The sequence below is a fragment of the Balaenoptera borealis genome (genome assembly GCF_965194805.1).
Source record: "Balaenoptera borealis genome assembly, chromosome: 17".
NCBI lineage: Eukaryota > Metazoa > Chordata > Mammalia > Artiodactyla > Balaenopteridae > Balaenoptera > Balaenoptera borealis.
Genome location: NC_138876.1, coordinates 29544296 through 29565834, shown reverse-complemented (window position 1 = coordinate 29565834; position 21539 = coordinate 29544296). Strand labels below are relative to the sequence as shown.

Here is a 21539-nt window from a genome sequence, read left to right as displayed (position 1 = left end):
ACTTAAGGTTACTGTTAGGATTAAAATAGTTAACTGTTAACTACTTAAAATAGTGCCTAGTACATAGGAAGCTGTTGATAAGTATCACCCATTATTATTTCTGCTTTCTTCAGACAATTCCAAGCCTGCCGGATTTTCTAGTTGCCCTCTGACTTGTTAAGCTCTTAAAGGCCAGAGCCTTAGGTAGGTTGCTCACCAACGAACTGCTGATTTCTAGCAGAATATCTAACAAATAGCATGTCTTTTAAAAAATGTGACCTGAATAAAAGAGTGGAGGTTTGTACTTTACCAACAGACAGATTATAAAACATATGAAGCTTTATCCTCAAATGGGGACTATGTCCAAAGAACAAAGGTGAATCTTGTATGAGACTGTAAAAGTATAGACCTCAAATGCCAATGAAAGACTATTATACCTACCACATTTAAGTGTTACTTTAAGTTTAGAGTTAGATCAGAAGGAAATGAGACTTCACTTAATATTTGACAGAAAAATTACTTAAGAACAATTTTCACTGTGGTGTTGCAGAATCTGACACTAGAATAAAAATTTTTGCACTCTACATAATGGATGCAAAGAAAAGGGGTCAGAAATCCTTTCCGCAAGGATTTTACAGGCCAGTGTTTATGAGGAATGCAAAGTCTAGCTACTGGGGATTTTTTAAGTGTTTTTTTGTAATTATGTGATAGACACACAACGTTGGACATGTTCTTATTCTCTATGAATTTGCTAGTTTCAGTTTAGAAGCACTTTTATTTGAATGTAAGATAGCATACATCCTGTTTGAATTTTGCCTTTTTGATAGAGTCATATCAGTGAGCACCGAATTAAATCAATGGGATTTATGGGTGCAAAGAAAAAGCTCACTACCTCACACTGTACGTTCTCTTAGAGATTTGACTTGAGAATTGAATCATCCAAAACAATCTAATTCTTCAAAGGCCATTCGTCTGTAATTATCCATACAACATGTAAATTACATCTTGCCAAGTGTTGGAAATAAAGTTTTTGATCCTGTCATGCATATGTCTAAGAAACCATATGATGTTTAACTGAAAAACAAATCTCGCCTGCTACCTGTCAATTAATCAACCAATAACTTAGTTTCAGGCTTATTTGCAGAGCTGAATCCCTACTTAGTGGAAGTGACGTGGTGAGTAAGTGATGACGGCATAGCCATCTGAAAGGATTACACTCCTAAGGTTAGCTCTCCAAACAGCCCCACATTTGACGGAAGTGATGTAGACAACAGGATAGACACTTTCAGCTTGGTGGTAAGAAGGCACTGCAGAAATTTAAAAGATTCCAGTAATGTCTTTCTAATATTCTATGATGTTATGAAACTTGATTACTCACTATGCTGTATTACCATGCCCATGTCATATATAAATTTCATTTCTTTCCATTTCTCTGTGGTATCATTTCACAAAATTACAGGGCTGGAAGAGAATCTGATTTTCCAACATTCAACTTGACTCTGTTACCCAATTATGATGTGATTTTAAGTACCATTCCAAAGTGTTACACACCCATCATCAGACAGCTTTAGATTATTTAAAGTTTACAAAGTATAAAATGTTTGTAATTTTTTAACATGTAATGAGAATAACTGATAGTCCTTTGTGAATTGTTTTTTGATGAGCTTCCTTCTCCTATTCCCTTAGATGATTAAGAGAAAAGTATTTCTCCCTCTCCACCCTTTTTTTGGCTTTATATGTTCTTCTTTAAAGAATCTGAAGATTGCTTTAATTAAACAATAGGATGAAGGAGGAGAAAAGGGATATGCGTTAAGATTTGGCTGAATGTCAAGCACTGTGCTAGGTTTTTTGTAATATACTATGTCATCTAATTTCTACAACACTTGTGGTTTGTATTATTATCTCTATTTTATAGAGGACTCAGAAATATTAGATTCAAAGTCATGCAGCTAGCAAGTGGCAGAAGCAGGCTTCTTCTTTAAACCTAGGTCTTCCAACTCTATGTCTAGTGCTTTTCCTAGTACAACACACATGTAGAAACAGGTCACCAGGATAGCCTCATTCTGACCTACACTCTGCTAATCTAGCATGTATCACCAAGGAAGTGGTCAGGATCACTCTAATATGGTTATCATGCATAACTCTTGCTTATTTTATCCTTAAAAGCATTCCAGGTGGAATATAGTTCACATAGAAAAACTGCTCCCAGAAAAAAAAAGGCCTAAGGAAAATGATTATGTATGAAAATTCTCTGATTGAGATCTACAGTTAAAAAGGAATTGTAGTAGCACCTCTTAACTAAGGATAGAACCCACAAGAATTCAGTATCTCATTGCACTTCTCATCTCCAGGCTCAACTTGATCTGTATGCAGAGTGAGTAAACATTATTTAATTTAATCCTTCTGAAAGAGGTATGATTATCTGCATTTTTAAGATTATCTCAAAAAAACAATATTTAAAATTAAGTAACTTGTTCAAGGTCACACAGCTAAACCTCTGTATCATACCATTAAAATCTTTCTGTTCAAGTTCAAATCCTTTCCTAGAGTTCCCGAAACATTTCTTCTTTCCATTAGCTCATTTTCACACTGTAACCCTATGGTCCTTCACCATACTTTGCTTCCTAGCAGCAAACCTCCTCATCAACTCCACTTCCTTAAATTCTCCCTCTTGCTCTTAGATCTTCAGTCTGCTCAAAGATTCCACAGAATGTTTCCTTGAGCAGTACTGCCTAATTAAAAAGCTTTTCAAATCCTTCTCTTCCATAAACGTTTTCCATGAACTTGTAATAAACAGTGGTATTTCACTTATTTATTGTAATGTGTACATTCTGATTCATAGACATTCTCTTATTAATAGCCACACAAAATGACACATATCTTTATATATTAACCTAATAAATCTCTTTAACATTTGAACACTTCATTCACTTTGTTACTTTTGAGTTCACAGTTTCTAGAGGCCAGCAATTGTGTCTGATGAGGCAATCTGGTACAACGCCCATTAGGCCCCTCATTTGATGATAATAAATATGCCAAATGGCAAACTAGAGCACATTTATCTGCTAGGTGGTGTCCCAGGGACACTGATCTATTCATTAAACGTTTATATGGCACCTATTATGCTTGATCCTGTGCTAAGTGCTCATGTGCTCTAAATGAAACACTAATTAAAACCACCTAAATTATTCGGTTTGGTTCTTCCCTAAGTTGCATGTGATTATAGGTATGTCAGGTGACCCCACTGCTTCTCAGTTTCTTCTTTTATAATAAGAGGATTAGATGATTCCCAAAGTCCCTTCTAGTGGTGTAGGTTCAATGTGGTTGTGTCACTTCCTAAACTGACAAGTCATACCTCTTAACTTTCCAAATTAGATATGGTTTAATCTTCATAGCTACGTAACTTAGAGAAAACTTCTTTTAAAAAGATACACAAATGACAAGAACTAACTTGGATGTACTGCAGATTTCTCTTAGCAATATTTTTATTTAAGTGTAAATGAATCATAAACACAAGGATTGTATTTCTCCTAAAAATAAACATGCCTAAAATCTCATGATATTTTCTTGGCAAAATGCACTTAGGCTTTTAGTAAACCCGAGACATTGGAAAATCAGATGATATACTGAGAACAGGATATTCGTGCAAGATTTATACCTACAAAATGAAGTAAATTGAGGCAATATGTTGGTTATTACAGGCTAAGGAGCTCTAGTGATTTTATTCCCCTGATATTAAAAGTAAAAGTAAATTTGGGACTTAATAGTCTAGTTCAAGACCCAAACCACAAAGACCTTACTACTCCGTACATTCATTACATGGACTTCTTTGCCTATTAGTTAAACAAATTCCCCTATACCACTTGTTCCCAATTGATCATTTCTTTCAGACTGACTTAACTGGACACTGACTCTTTCCATAAGTTCTCCCTGTTTTCCAAAGTGTAGAATCTCTTTTTCCAACACACCACACATTTCAGGGTTTCCAAACAACTTTCAGCTCATGAGTCCCTCATCTTCATATAAACAAACAAACAAATAATACATCTGTTCCCTTGAAGCTCTTGCCAATTGACCATACATTCTTTTTCTTTTTTTCTTTTTTTTGGCCACGCTGCATGGCATGCAGGATCTTAGTTCCCCGACCAGGGATTGAACCCATGGCCCCTGCAGTGGAAGCGCAGAGTCCTAACCACTGAACCGCCAGGGTATTCCCCCCAATTGACTATACACTCTTTACTCAATTCTGACATTATCTTCTATTATCCTCCTGGTCATTTCCCTTGATTCAATAAAATCTTTGGCACCTGTTGAAACCATTTATTTCCTGCTATTGTGAGTAATGTCATCATCTACTAGCATGACTCATCCAAACCTAAACAGAATAATCTTTGAACTTACCTTCTTTACTCCACTTGTTATCCTTCTCATGGACATACCCAGAAATGCTCCACTTCTGAAACTGGAAATGCCCTCTCTCTACTCTTGAGACCACAGTTTTCTGACTTTCCCATAGATCTTTTCAATTTCATTAGACTCCAACTCACAGGTCTTTCTACTTTCTCTCCTATTAGCCACTGCTTCCTTCTTTCTCCTCTACTTCTCTGATCCATCACTTCTAAACTTCTCCTTCCTTGACACTATCCTTGCAAACATCTCCATCCAGAAAAGTCAACTAGGTTGCAAATGCTATTTAGTAAATCACACAACTGGGCATTGAATCAAGAGTTGAGTTCTCTCTTTCCTTTCCTAACTAATAGGAGAGAAGCAATTGAGTCACATGGCAATAGTACCATTCCTTCTTCAAGCCATTCCTCCCTTACACCTCAACTCCTAATCTATTTTCTCAATAGAGAAAATGCAATTCATAAGAGAGGCAGTCCCCTGATTTTAGAGAAAGGACAGAAAGAAAGATCAGATGATCTTTCTAAACTTTCTATCCTTGGAATGGAGATGAAGTCCCCTCTCCACTACAGAGAGTGGAGGAGTGGCATTATTACCAATTAACTTCCTCAAGAACCTATAAGCCCTAACAGGTGAAAGACAAGACTTTCTTGTTCTCCTTTATAAACTTAGAACCCCGCACAATGACTAACACATAGTAGGGGTTCAAACAACATTCACTTAAATCATGAATAAATGACTGGGTAATGGTCAGGGAATTTCTGACAAATATATTTGTATCTTCAAACCACTAGCTAGCTGCTTTAGTTGCATGCTTGTTATATGTGGAGACCGAGATTTCGTCTCAGCAAACTCTCTCAAACCATTTTCATGTGCCTTTGGTTTTAACAAAACTCAAAATATACTCTGCCAAGTATACTTCTCCATAGACTTTAAACACAAGATTCTTTCAGAGGAAATTTAATACTAATGTTTATGATTCATTTACACTTAAATCATCAAAACATCACTGAAGAATCCCATTTGGCTGTCTAATTTTGTGTTTCCCTAACTGGATAATTGTTTGTATATTTAAGACAAAATTATTATTTGCCCTTAATTATTTAGATGATTGTCTCAATTACATACTTTGTATCTTGCATGTAGACAAGCCATAATCAAACTAAAATGCACTCTGATTTCAGGATAATTCAGTCTTTATATTTGAGGATATAGTTTTTGTATGAGAGAACTGAAACAAGAAATAAGAAGTTTAAAAGTACTCTTTTAAATAAAGGCCTATTTAGTAGTTAATGCAGAATCCATTTAAGTCGTTCTTAATACAGAAAAATATTTTGACCTGTTTAGCAATTTTCACTTTTCCTGGTCATTTTAAAATAAATCGTCAGTCTCAAAAAGAAAGGAGTCTAGTATTACATCAGAAAATCAAGTTGGGATGCTAAAAGTTGTTAAGACCTTAAACAGATGGAGAACTAGAGGAAGAAATTAGTTTCTTCCTGGAGTTTAGTTTTCCTTATCTTTATTAAAGTACTTTTCCAGGCCACTCTTACCTTATGTTTTTCCTTTCTCCTTCTCACTCACTCTGCTCTAGCCATACTGGCCTTGACAATTCAAATTCATTCTTTTTCAGGACCTATGTCTATTCTATCTCCTGGAGGCTCTTCCCGCAGATATTCACTTGGCTCATTTCAATTAAGTATTCCAAAGTCACCTCTTAAGGGCAGTCTTCCCTAATTCCCCTAGACAAAGTAGCCATTTCCTCCCACTTGTTCATTCTCTTCTTAGCCTGCTTCACTCTTACCCTAGTACTTATTACTAATGTCACTACCTGCATTTGTAAAAGATACTTATTAATTTAGCTATCTATGTCAGATTACCTCAAAAAGGCAAGGACTATGGTTTCTTCATTATCATATCACCCAATAATTGTTGAATCAATTAATTAGTCTTCAGCATTAGCATTTAAATAGCTTTTTTGGGTCATTTCACCTTACTGAGTTTTGTAATATACCAAGGGGAAAACATAAAATTTGCAAATATTACTAATGAAAAAAGAAAGATAATGCTATCTATAGCATTTACTCTGGTTCAAAGGTGAAGCGAATGTTTCTCAATTCTGCTGCATGTATGATTTCAAAATATTCAAAGGCTTGGGATTTGACAAAGCAAATAAAATTCTTTTTTGTTGTTTTGATAGAGAAACAAGGAAAGGTAAATCTTTGGAGTCCTGACTCTGTAGATAATGGAATGCTCTAATCTGGATATACACTAAATATAAAGGAAAACCGACTTATTGCTAATTACATTCAACAATACAAATTGTGGTTTCACCAAAAGAGTATTTTCTCATTTTAGAGTACAAAAAAAAATATTATTCACTTCTAAAAATTACTACCTCATTTTTCTAAATACTATGAAGATGATGCTAGAAACTGACTCGGGATGGGGTGGGGAGGGTGTAGCAGCTATTTTAATTATTTTTCCTCAAAATTTCATCCAATCCTTATTATCCAATTTTTTATTAGCATCTAAATAAAGAGACAAAATAATACCCATCACTCTTGAACATTTACTACTAGGTTCCATGGACTTTGTGTTCTAAATGCTTTATGTATATTCCCTATTTAATCCTCACATCAAACAAGAAAACGAACACTCAGAAAGTTTAACTAACTTGCTCAAGGTTATCCTGATTTGTTCTGAGGGAGACTGGCTTCCTGACCATTCTGCAGTACTGAACAATTTACCCAGCATGAGCACTCCCTTAGGCATCAACACTCTCAACACACAAAGCATGGCACTAACGCCTTCAGATAACGTGGTCCAATCTCTTAACTCTTCAAAAAACTTTTTTAAATGAAAGGTGCATATTTTATTACAGTATATAAATAACTTGGAAAACCTTAAAAAATATATTCCTGACCAGGGAACAGAGGACTGTTGCAATGACCAGAAAGATAAATAGATGTTAAAGCCAAATCTCCTTTGAAGGAGATAGAGCAGGAAGCACAAGGGAGTAGGTCAGAGCATTGCTGGAGCCAGCTGTACTAAGATCTTCAACCTCATGGTCAGACCACAGTCTACATTCTAACTGGCTATGGTTTCTGTAGGGATCTGTAAGTACATTCTAACTGGCTATGGTTTCTGTAGGGATCTGTAAGTCCCTTACAATGATTATCACATACGTATCACATACACACTAAGGCTTGACATTTGTTACTCTGAATATGTAGATGGACATGCCTAGCCTTTGCTTTGGCCCAGTAAGTAGGCTTGGTTTCCAGGGATATGATCCTGATTTCCAGCTTCAGAGATAACGGTAAAGTATCTCAGAGGACAATAAAGAACTGAGATGTACTTTTCTCCTCTATCTCTTATTCTTTGGACAATTCCTATGATCTGAACCTCAGAGATCAAATTGCAGTATCTTCCATGCTAGCTTGTTATGACAACTAAGGTTGTAAAGGAAGAAACCATTCCAAGACTTTGCCTAATAAGTGCCATTAAACCAACAGTTGAACTCCCCATCCACTCCTTAACTGCTAAGAAGAGAAGCAGTTGAGTATATGGCCATACTAACCAAGGGATAAGTGACCAGGAGTCACTACGAATAACAGCAAGCCCAGTCCTGCCAAAACTACAAAAACGATCCATACAAAGAATTCAGTGGTGTCAAGTCTACAAAATTCTATATACCATTGGCCTCTGATAGTTATTTTTTGGCTATGACACAGAGAGACCCAGACAACCTCAAAAAAGAAGCTGAGAACTTACCTTATTCTATTTTTCTTACTACGACTATCCTTTGTTTACAAGTCTGCACTTCTTGTTTAATTAAGAGGCAGCTGGCAATACTGCTTTTTATTTCAGAATATCCGTAAGGAAGAAACACGTGGTCCACGTGGCACTGAGGAGAGAAGGATGAGATCAAATATTATGACCAACTCCTTAACATCAGGCACTACTCAGAATAGACCTGCATTTGTAATCCACCATTTTTTCCTGCTTGGGTACATCAGTCATGTTGGGAGGAATCTGAAACTCACAAAGAGGCTTAAATTCTCAAATCCAGAGGGTTAGTTTTCCTGGCACATTTTTCTTTAGAAAAACAATTTTTGTATGTGTGATTCATAGAAAACTAAGCTTCTCTTTTCATCAAAGATGGGTCAGTTAATTTAGCACAGTGCCACACACACCAAAGGCAAGAGGCACTGTTTTCAAGGATCATTTATACATGTCAGTAAAGGGTGATTGAAACTGAATCTTTAAAAATAGACCTTTGGAGCAGAAGCAAGAAAAACTACAATCCTGCAGCCTGTGGACCAAAAACCACAGTTACAGAAAGATAGACAAGATGAAAAGGCAGAGGGCTATATATCAGATGAAGGAACAAGAAAAAACCCCAGAAAAACAACTAAATGAAGTGGAGATAGGCAACCTTCCAGAAAAAGAATTCAGAATAATGATAGTGAAGATGATCCAGGACCTCGGAATAAGAATGGAGGCAAAGATTGAGAAGATGCAAGAAATGATTAACAAAGACCTAGAAGAATTAAAGAACAAACAAACAGAGATGACCAATACAATAACTGAAATGAAAACTACACTAGAAGGAATCAATAGCAGAATAACTGAGGCAGAAGAACGGATAAGTGACCTGGAAGACAGAATGGTGGAATTCACTGCTGCACAACAGACTAAAGAAAAAAGAATGAAAAGAAATGAAGACAGCCTAAGAGACCTCTGGGACAACATTAAATGCAACAACATTCGCATTATAGGGGTCCCAGAAGGAGAAGAGAGAGAGAAAGGACCAGAGAAAATATTTGAAGAGATTATAGTCGAAAACTTCCCTAACATGGGAAAGGAAATAGCCACCCAAGTCCAGGAAGCGCAGAGAGTCCCATACAGAATAAACCCAAGGAGAAACACGCCAAGACACAGTAATCAAAATGGCAAAAATTAAAGACAAAGAAAAATTATTGAAAGCAGCAAGGGAAAAACGACAAATAACATACAAGGGAACTCCCATAAGGTTAACAGCTGATTTCTCAGCAGAAACTCTACAAGCCAGAAGAGAGTGGCATGATATACTTAAAGTGATGAAAGGGAAGAACCTACAACCAAGATTACTCTACCCAGCAAGGATCTCATTTAGATTTGATGGAGAAATCAAAAGCTTTACAGACAAGCAAAAACTAAGAGAATTCAGCACCACCAAACCAGCTCTACAACAAATGCTAAAGGAACTTCTCTAAGTGGGAAACACAAGAGAAGAAAAGGACCTATAAAAACAAACCCAAAACAATTAAGAAAATGGTCATAGGAACATACATATCGATAATTACCTTAAACGTGAATGGATTAAATGCTCCAACCAGCAGACACAGGCTTGCTGAATGGATACAAAAACAAGACCCATATATATGCTGTCTACAAGAGACCCACTTCAGACCTAGGGACACATACAGACTGAAAGTGAGGGGATGGAAAAAGATATTCCATGCAAATGGAAATCAAAAGAAAGCTGGAGTAGCTATACTCATATCAGATAAAATAGACTTTAAAATAAAGAATGTTACAAGAGACAAAGAAGGACACTACATAATGATCCAGGGATCAATCCAAGAAGAAGATATAACAATTATAAATATATATGCACCCAACATAGGAGCACCTCAATACATAAGGCAACTGCTAACAGCCATAAAAGAGGAAATTGACAGTAACACAATAATAGTGGGGGACTTTAACACCTCACTTACACCAATGGACAGATCATCCAAAATGAAAATAAATAAGGAAACAGAAGCTTTAAATGACACAATAGACCAGATAGATTTAATTGATATTTATAGGACATTCCATCCAAAAACAGCAGACTACACGTCCTTCTCAAGTGCGCATGGAACATTCTCCAGGATAGATCACATCTTGGGTCACAAATCAAGCCTCAGTAAATTTAAGAAAACTGAAATCATATCAAGCATCTTTTCTGACCACAATGCTACGAGATTAGAAATGAATTACAGGGAAAAAAACGTAAAAAACACAAACACATGGAGGCTAAACAATACGTTACTAAATAACCAAAAGATCACTGAAGAAATCAAAGAGGAAATAAAAAAATACCTAGAGACAAATGACAATGAAAACACGACGACCCAAAACCTATGGGATGCAGCAAAAGCAGTTCTAAGAGGGAAGTTTATAGCTATACAAGCCTACCTAAAGAAACAAGAAAAAGCTCAAGTAAACAATCTAACCTTACACCTAAAGAAACTAGAGAAAGAAGAACAAACAAAACCCAAAGTTAGCAGAAGGAAAGAAATCATAAAGATCAGAGCAGAAATAAATGAAATAGAAACAAAGAAAACAATAGCAAAGATCAATAAAACTAAAAGCTGGTTCTTTGAGAAGATAAACAAAATTGATAAGCCATTAGCCAGACTCATCAAGAAAAAGAGGGAGAGGACTCAAATCAATAAAATTAGAAATGAAAAAGGAGAAGTTACAACAGACACTGCAGAAATACAAAGCATCCTAAGAGACTACTACAAGCAACTTTATGCCAATAAAATGGACAACCTGGACGAAATGGACAAATTCTTAGAAAGGTATAAACTTCCAAGACTGAACCAGGAAGAAACAGAAAATATGAACAGACCAATCACAAGTAATGAAATTGAAACTGTGATTAAAAATCTTCCAACAAACAAAAGTCCAGGACCAGATGACTTCACAGGTGAATTCTATCAAACATTTAGAGAAGAGCTAACACCTATCCTTCTCAAACTCGTCCAAAAAATTGCAGAGGAAGGAACACTCCCAAACTCATTCTATGAGGCCACTATCACCCTGATACCATAACCAGAAAAAGACACTACAAAAAAAGAAAATTACAGACCAATATCACTGATGAATACAGATGCAAAAATCCTCAACAAAATACTAGCAAACAGAATCTGACAACACATTAAAAGGATCATACACCACAATCAAGTGGGATTTATCCCAGGGATGCAAGGATTCTTCAATATACGCAAATCAATCAATGTGATACACCATATTAACAAATTGAAGAATAAAAACCATATGATCATCTCAATAGATGCAGAAAAAGCTTTTGACAAAATTCAACACCCATTTCTGATAAAAACTCTCCAGAAAGTGGGCATAGAGGGAACCTACCTCAACATAATAAAGGCCATATATGACAAACCCACAGCAAACATCATTCTCAATGGTGAAAAACTGAAAGCATTTCTTCTAAGATCAGGAATGAGACAAGGATGTCCACTCTCACCACTATTATTCAACATAGTTCTGGAAGTCTTAGCCACGGCAATCAGAGAAGAGAAAAAAAAAAAAGGAATACAAATTGGAAAAAAAGAAGTAAAACTGTCACTGTTTGCGGATGACATGATATTATACATAGAGAATCCTAAAACTGCCACCAGAAAACTGCTAGAGCTAATTAATGAATATGGTAAAGTTGCAGGATACAAAATTAATGCACAGAAATCTCTTGCATTCCTATACACTAATGATGAAAAATCTGAAAGAGAAATTATGGAAACACTCCCATTTACCACTGCAACAAAAAGAATAAAATACCTAGGAATAAACCTACCTAGGGAGACAAAAGACCTGTATGCAGAAAACTATAAGACACTGTTGAAAGAAATTAAAGATGATACCAACAGATGGAGAGATATACCATGTTCTTGGATTGGAAGAATCAACATTGTGAAAATGACTCTACTACCCAAAGCAATCTACAGATTCAATGCAATCCCTATCAAATTACCAATGGCATTTTTTACGGAACTAGAACAAATCACCTTAAAATTTGTATGGAGACACAAAAGACCCCGAATAGCCAAAGCAGTCTTGAGGGAAAAAAACGGAGCTGGAGGAATCAGACTCCCTGACTTCAGACTATACTACAAAGCTACAGTAATCAAGACAATATGGTACTGGCACAAAAACAGAAACATAGATCAATGGAACAAGATAGAAAGCCCAGAGATTAACCCACACACCTATGGTCAACTAATCTATGACAAAGGAGGCAAAGATATACAATGGAGAAAAGACAGTCTCTTCAATAAGTGGTGCTGGGAAAACTGGACAGCTACATGTAAAAGAATGAAATTAGAATACTCCCTAACACCATACACAAAAATAAACTCAAAATGGATTAGAGACCTAAATGTAAGACTGGACACTATAAAACTCTTAGAGGAAAACATAGGAAGAACACTCTTTGACATAAATCACAGCAAGATCTTTTTTGATCCACCTCCTAGAGTAATGGAAATAAAAACAAAAATAAACAAGTGGGACCTAATGAAACTTAAAAGCTTTTGCACAGCAAAGGAAACCATAAACAAGACGAAAAGACAACCCTCAGAATGGAAGAAAATATTTGCAAACGAATCAACGGACAAAGGATTAATCTCCAAAATATATAAGCAGCTCATTCAGCTCAATATTAAAGAAACAAACAACCCAATCCAAAAATGGGCAGAAGACCTAAATAGACATTTCTCCAAAGAAGACATACAGATGGCCACGAAGCACATGAAGAGATGCTCAACATCACTAATTATTAGAGAAATGCAAATCAAAACTACAATGAGGTATCACCTCACACCAGTTAGAATGGGCATCACCAGAAAATCTACAAACAACAAATGCTGGAGAGGGTGTGGAGAAAAGGGAACCCTCTTGCACTGTTGGTGGGTATGTAAATTGATACAGCCACTATGCAGAACAATATGGAGGTTCCTTAAAAAACTAAAAATAGAATTACCATATGACCCAGCAATCCCACTACTGGGCATATACCCAGAGAAAACCGTAATTCAAAAAGACACATGCACCCGAATGTTCATTGCAGCACTATTTACAATAGCCAGGTCATGGAAGCAACCTAAATGCCCATCAACAGACGAATGGATAAAGAAGTGGTGGTACATATATACAATGGAATATTACTCAGCCATAAAAAGGAAAGAAATTGAGTCATTTGTTGAGACGTGGATGGATCTAGAGACTGTCATACAGAGTGAAGTAAGTCAGAGAGAGAAAAACAAATATCGTATATTAACGCATGTATGTGGAACCTAGAAAAATGGTACAGATGAGCCGGTTTGCAGGGCATAAGTTGAAACACAGATGTAGAGAACGGACATATGGACACCAAGGGGGGAAGACTGCGGTGGGGTGGGGATGGTGGTGTGCTGAATTGGGCGATTGGGACTGACATGTATACACTGATGTGTATAAAATTGATGCCTAATAAGAACCTGCAGTATAAAAAAACAAACAAACAAAAAAATAGACCTTTGCTGGTTATGATTTCATAATTCACCCTGCTTCCCTCATTGCTCATTTAGTTGAAACATCATAATTTGCCCCAAATAAAATTAATATCAAAAGAGGTATCAGTCTACGAAAACTATATCATTACACAAGTATTCTTATCTTTGCAATCTAGGGATTTCATAACTTCAGTTTCAAAATTTTTCTCTTAATTAGTAACTACCAAATATATCCTTTTTGTTTAATTGTTTTAAAGCTCATTTATTATTTTCCAGACCTTTTGACTCAGACCTATGTTAGGTATCTAGCTAACATGCTTACCTGAATTCTAAACAATTATTTTATTTGATCTGTATATCAATAATGATGGTCTGCATAAGTGAGTACAGGAGCTGAATAATTTTATAAAAATTTTATATACTGACTATATTTCTAATTTAACCAAGCTACTACCATCTTTCTCCACAAAAATAACCATTTCCTAGCTCTGACGTTATTTAAGGTTGTCTCTTCTCCTTTCCTCTGCTGCTAGATGCCCTCTTACCTGATGTTGCCTATCAGAATGGAGACCGAAGATGCCAATACTGAGGGGACAAAGAATAAACCAACGTTCTCTCAGGTAAAGCTCTAGGGTAAAAGGAGAGCTGGAAAAGTATGTATAAATTGTGTCTCTGCCTTTAATATCATGACTCTCTCAACACTACAGAGTTACTCTAATATAGGCATGCCAGGCACAGGGAGGGGCAGGCAGGCTTTCTGGCTCTCCTCCAATCAAATGTAGGTAGCTCCATTTTGTCTATAGCAGAATCTAGTCCAATTCAGATTGATGGTAACCACTAGAAGGCCATTTTGAATCTAAGCAAAGGAATGTTTCCTGTCTCTCTTTTTCTGCATCTTTAGCTCCTAATATTAGTTTTCTTTCTTAATCTTGCCAAAATAATGCACCTCAAAATGTGAGTATAAAACACAGCATTAGAAAAATATATCGGCCTTGGAGGAACCTCTTGAAAATTTTCTTTCAAGTTCTGCTTGCTGGTTGAAGGGTTTAGGCCAGGGTGGTATGTGTGCTATCAATCTCTTTTGAATCAAACAGAATTCTTAAGTTAGCTCAATCACTTTTCCTTTTATCAGATCTACATGTCTACTATTTCCCTTTAAATAGAAGAAAACAGCCAACCTTCTCTTTACTTCCTCTTCTCTCCTTGCACAGTTCTTCCGTGCAGGGCTCAAAAGCCCTGGAGGAGAAATCTGTCCAGGGGTCTGGCAATAAGCAACAGTAATAAAAATGTCTAACAGAGATCATGTTATCTTGGACAAGTCATTTAACTGTTGATGCCTCTATTACCTCATGTGTCTAATCAACAAAACAAAACGAAAATCTTCTAATACCTTACATATTTTTTTCAAAGTGTTTTTAAGTAAGATATTCCCTATGTCTGTTTTAAGATTGAAATATAATTCACATACAGTAAAATGCATAGCTATTACATTTTGGATAAATGCTGACAAATGCATACACTCATGTAACCCATATCCATATCAAATATATCAATAGATCATTTCAAATGATCAATAGATCATTTCATACCAAAATGTTTCCTCATACCCCTTCCTATTCAGTCCTGCCACATAACCACCTCCCAACCACCAACCCCAGAGGCCACCATCATTCTAATTTATTTTACCAGAGATAGACTTAGCTGGTCCTAGAACTATATATAAATAGATTCACAGAAGATATTATTTTGTGTCTGGTTTCTTTTGCACAGAATGTTTTTGAGATGTATCCATGCTGTTGTACGTATCAGCAGTTTGTCCCTTTTTTATTGCTCCTTAATATTTCATTCCTTATTTCCTTAATTCTAATCCCTCATTTCTTTCCTATTATTCTTTAATATCCCATTACATGAAATATCACAATTTATTTACTTATTTTCCTGTCAGTTTTGGGGTTTTGCCACTTACAAATAAGGTTACTATATACATTCTTGTACAAGCCTGTTTTGAGAAAATTTATTTTATCTTGAGAAATTTAGGAGTACAGCTGCTGAATCAGACCATCAACATATGTCTGACTTAAAAAGAAAATGACAGTTTTCCAAAATGTTTAGGCCATTTTACATTTCCAACAATAATATATGAGATCTCTGGCTCCTCCACATTCTTGTCAAAATTCGGTGTTAGTATTTTTAATTTTAGTAATTCTAGTGCATGTGAACTACTATCTCATTATGATATTAATTTTCACCTTTCTAATGAGGTTGAGGACTTTTTAATGAGATGCTTGGCTGCTTATGTATCTTTGTGTAGTGTCTGTTAAAGTATTTTTCCATTATTTTACTGGATTGTTTTTATTTCTATTTTTGATTTACAAGAGCTCTTTATATATTCTTAATACAAGTCCTATATATTCAAAATATAAATATGATTTATGCATTACAAATATTTTTCTCAGCCTGGGGCTTATCTATGTTCTTAACAGTGTCTTTTGATGAGTATAAGTTTTAGATACTGATGAAATCCAGCTTAACATTCTTTATGTATAGATTTTCTTTTTCTGAAAAAATCTTTGCCTACCCCAAGGTTACAATGATATTCTCCCTTGTTTTCTTCTAGAAGTTTTATAGTTTTAGCTTGTATGTATGATCCATCTCAAAATTTGTTTCTGGGTTGAACTAGGAATCAAGGTTAATTTTTTTTCCATATAAATACCAGTTGTATCAGCTTATTCTGTAGAATAAACATACTTTTCCCATTGGATAGTTTTGGAGGTTTTGTCAAATGTCAATTGACAGTATAAGTGTAAGTCTATTTCTGTGCCATTGATCTATTTTTCTAACATTATGATGCACTGATTACTGTAATTTCATAATGTTTTGAAATCAAGGTAGCATGAGTCCTCCATTTTTTTCTCTTTTGATAATACTTTGGCTTTTCTGGATCCTTTGCATTCCATGTTAATTTATAATCAGTTCATCAAGTTGTTACAAAATTTTGGCCTGATTTTTCATTGGGATTGCATTGACTCTATAAACCAATTTGGGAATGAACCTTTTTTTAAAAAGTATTAAGGAAAATACTGATAAAAAGACATTTCTGTAGATGGTATTTCAAGAAGTAGAGGAATAAATTGGCATTTGGATTTTTAGTGTAAATTTGTAGAACTTTTCCTAAGCAAAAGGTGTATGAATAAAGATGTATGATCCAAGTGCTATGAAATGTTCTAAACAAGCGGCAGAGAGGATTCATTAATTCAGTTGAGACTCTTATTGAGTACAATGTCATAGCTGGCTAGGACCTCTGAATATAGGTGAGACAGTGCCTAGCACAGAGACAAAATTCAGTAACTGTTGAATGAGTAAATGAGAAAGGCACATTCCTCAAAGAGTTTGTGGTCTAATAAGGGAGACACACATACAAACAAATGATTAAAAGGTAATAAGAAAAGACCAATGGGAGGACATGAGAGGGAGCTGCTAAATCTGAGAGGTCCTCTGACTGCAGTAAAATGCAGCATAAAACTGCATGGAGTTTATAGTCCTAAAATATTCTAATTAAATCCTAAAAGGTACTTAAGGAAAGGCCACTTATATATTCTTTCTCTCTCTACTCATCCCTTCCCTGCTATTTAAAGAGAAAATAAATTTTAAAAATGCCACATCTTTGTAAATAGAATTTAGGATTATTAAAGATTATTTACACCACACACACCTAAAAATAAATATACCACTTTATTTTTCTGTGAAACTTGTGGGGGATGAAGAACAATAAATCAATTTTCCTGTTTAAGGATCTTAATGTGACTAAGAAAAGAGCATTGGGATATGTTGGTTTTTTTGTGTAATTCTCGTTCACTTTAAGCATTAGTTTCTCTGGCTTCGTATGAAAATATTCTCCTTACACACTTTCATACTCATTTACTCAACTGTCAATAAATATTTATTTATCATCTACTGCATGCCAGGAAAAAACATGATGATCTATAGTTTTATATACCAAGGAAAATAAAAATACTTTCTGTCAAGTTTAATATATGTGGATGTTGTCTGAAATAATTCTTGGAGGATTTTACTACATGAGTCAGAAAGATTAATCTTGGAAGAAGATATCTGGGAAATAAAGTGAATGCAGAATTTAATAAGGCCTTTTTTCTAATTAAATGATGATCTTTAAAAATGTATATCCTTAATAAATTTGCACTAAAATTTCATAAGATACAACAAATACCAGCATGGGAGGTAGCTTTGGGTTAACTACGCATTCAAGGCAGGAGAGATTAGAAGTTAAGTGTGCTGTGGTACACATTTTGTTTGGGGGAATACACAGACTCCATAGAGTTTCTTAAATTTCAGACAAAAAGGGAAATATATCCTAATAAAAGATGTCAATAGAGATAACAGCCAGAAGATATGAAATAGAAAAAAATTACATCCAATGTAAAATTATAAGGAAGAAAAAAATAAAGTGTGACAATAGAAAACAAAAAATATTAAATAGATGAAAGTAAGTCCTGACACAAGTAATAATGATATGAAATGGAATAAATTTATGTGATCAAGACATAGATATCCAGCTTGAATTAAAAACAATCCAGTAACATGACAAAAAGGATAAAAAATTTTAAAGGATAGGTGTCTTCTCAACCACACCCCCTCCAATGAGGCTATAATAAAGACAAAGACCCCATTTTTGATGCCTGATCATTGCTGACAGCTTTCAAGTCCCCAGCTTTCATTTACTCCTCTGCCCCACATCTGAGCAACAAGACTCCGAGCCCCCATTCTGGCTCCATCCACTAACCACAATAAAAACCCAAAGCCACCAGTGTCCCTTTCTTGTTTCACTCCCAATTGAATTTGAGTTAATTCTCTTTTGGGAATCCTTTCGCTTCTTACTACAATGAGTAATAACCTCTATTTCCTACCTCATTGGGGCCTATGTGTCTTTCCTCTTATTATCCATAAATGCTTGAGAGGAGAGGGTATGGATGGCAGCTGCCCAGCATCCAGCAGGGAATTCTGGGTACCTAAATAAAATAGAGGCCTTTCCTGACAACACTGTCTAAAATTTCAACCTACTCCCAGCAATTCTGTTTCTCCTCCACTGCTTTATTTTTCAGTAGCACTTATCACCACCTGACATACAATATGTTTTTACTTCTAGTTTTTCTTAATCTCTTATTATATGTTTTCCTACTAAAATATAAGCTCCTGACAAGCAAGATTATCACCTATTTCTTTCTTTATATCTAGGGCCTAGAACAGTGCCTGACAGCAGACATTCAATATTTGTTGAATGCAATAATGAAAAAGATATACCAGGTCAGCATGACCAAAAGAAAGCCTTAGAAGCAATTTTAATATTAGGGAAATAAATATTTAAGGCAAAAAATTATGAGACAAAATGAGACATTACAAACTAATAAAATGGATGAGAGCTCAAGAAGATGTAACAATCATGATATAATTATGCATCATGAAATATATGATCTTGAAATGTATCAACTAGCAACTATGAATTGCTGAGATAAGTGAACAGTACTTTGAGATGTTAACACATCTCTCTTTAAAACTAATAAATTGAGCAGCCAAAATAAACAAGGATATTGAAGTTCTGAATAATAACTGATCTACATATATTATAAATAAAGAGAGAGAACATATCCAAACCCCAAAAATACAGAACACACAAATTTTTAAGCAAACTTGTAGAATTTATAAAGAAAAACTGATTAGAAACTAGGCATGAAGAAAGCCACAACAGATTTTAAACAGCATCAGAAAGACTATGATTTTGGTCCTTGTTGCAAATTAGAAATCAATTATAAAATGATATGAAATAAAACATCACATGTCTAGAAAACACAAAAACATACTACAAAACAGTCCACTGGTTAGTGGGAAAATTGTAACTGAATACTTAGAGCTTAATTAAAATACTACATGTAAAAAAATATAGAATATAGTAAGGTAGTATTTATAGGAAACTAGCTTTGCACATTTATTGAAAAACAAGGAATACTGAAAATAAATGGACTAAGTATTCAAATCAATAAGATAGAAAACGATGAACAGAGTAAACCCAAAGAATTTAGAAGGAACAAAATAATAAAAATAATGAAAAAAATGAAATAACTGGAGAAAAATAACAATAACTTACAAATACAGATTATCAGTTAAAACTTAAGATAGTTATTTGAAAGTGTTGATAAGTTAGACACAAACAACTGGTATTACTGCTGAAAATAAAAGAGGAAATCACAATAAATATAGGACAATTAAAAGAGGAAATAACTGTGAAAATACAAAAGCTTAAATAGTATTAATCCATTTCCATACATCTATATAGTTCTCATCCTATAATGTGGTTTGTCACTCTCAAAGCCTTTTTCTTCTTTATAAAGTATGAAATTTTAAAATATTCTCAGATATTTTTAAAGATACATATATACACTAAGTGGATCCAACTAATAAAATCCTTGCTTCCACCCACAACAAACTCTTCTCTGAACAAGATTTCCTCCTATCTGAGGTTCTGAGAGCATAGCACACAACGCTCTAGTCTCGTAGCCTGAGTTCTCTACCCATCATTTGAAGTTATCACAGGACACAGAGAAAGACTTCGGGTTTAGCAAACAAAGCTTTTTATCACAGGATGCCTGCGTACTTCTCTCTCATCATCTTTTCACTCCATGAATTCAACTTTATCTCACAGACATAAATATGATGCTATTGATAGTTCTTGAATCTCATCTGTAAAACGAAAGAGTTTTACTATTTTTATCTCACAGCTTCAAGCTTCTATAACCTTACTTCATAACCGCACATGGACAGCACATGAAAATCATGAGACTAAGATTTATATTTGATCTCCACACCATAGTTTTTAGCTATACTTATGATAATGGAAAAACTGTAAATAAAAACATTTTATTGTGACTGTAAATTTATATCTGCTAACTCTTCCTGTCTTCATGTTTTATCTCCCATCTAAACTAATTTCAAAGGCCTTTTGCAACGCTTTTGTTACAAGACTAGAACATCAAAATGCACAAACTATGTAGTGAACAGCAAGGTAGTTTAGCAGAGCATTAATTTATAAACACACTCAGCATGTATTACATATTGTAGCAGCTTCAATATAGCTTGTAAACTTTCAGCTTAGGTTTTTGTAAAAGATTTCCATTTTTCTTTAATAGTCTGTCACCCAGGCCTCCTTAATTCAAATTGTTATCGCATCTTACTGTTCTTTCTGGTTCTCTTAAAGCAGATTCCCATTTAAAGACTTAGTCTTTGAAGACAGTCTCAATTATGTATTCACAGTTGGACTACGGATACCATTTTATTTAGTTTTATTCTTAAAACTTTTTGGCATTTAAATTTTGGAAAAATCATTACTACGCATAACTAAGTAAAGAGCATTTTTTAAGAGAGAAACAAGCAGAACCTCTCTTGCAGTTATACCAGTTCCCAAGTACATATGAATTTTTATTTAAAATTTAACGCTATTAAAAGGAAAACTGAGATCATCCACTGTACTTTGGAAGAAGACTGCAGATCACCACAGAAGAAAAACATGGAGCCTCTTTAAATCCTCCATAGCAGTATAATTTAATTAATAATCATATAAAGAAACAAATGCTAAATTTACAATAAAAATTCAGAGAAACAAGCAAAAGCAACATGGAATGATGTTTAAATTCTGCCCTCGTTAGTTATTAAATCCGTAGTTTTTGTATTGTCATAAAGGTTTAAAAGACATATGATCTTTAATTGCTAGTTACTATTAACTTAGGATTCCTTGGTAGTTCTGTGCTAATTTATATG

At 34.8% G+C, this 21539-nt stretch overlaps 1 protein-coding gene across 1 annotated transcript in view; it reads left to right on the top strand.

The window, feature by feature from the left end:
• LOC309615149 (uncharacterized protein) overlaps nt 1–1173 on the top strand; it is a 132064-nt gene extending 130891 nt beyond the window's left edge. Inside the window, exon 5 of the mRNA XM_082364518.1 lies at nt 1124–1173. Within this exon, the coding sequence (XP_082220644.1) occupies nt 1124–1158 (35 nt within the window). The 3' untranslated portion in view covers nt 1159–1173. The remainder of the gene's footprint in view (nt 1–1123) is intronic.
• Nucleotides 1174–21539: the final 20366 nt, after the last annotated feature.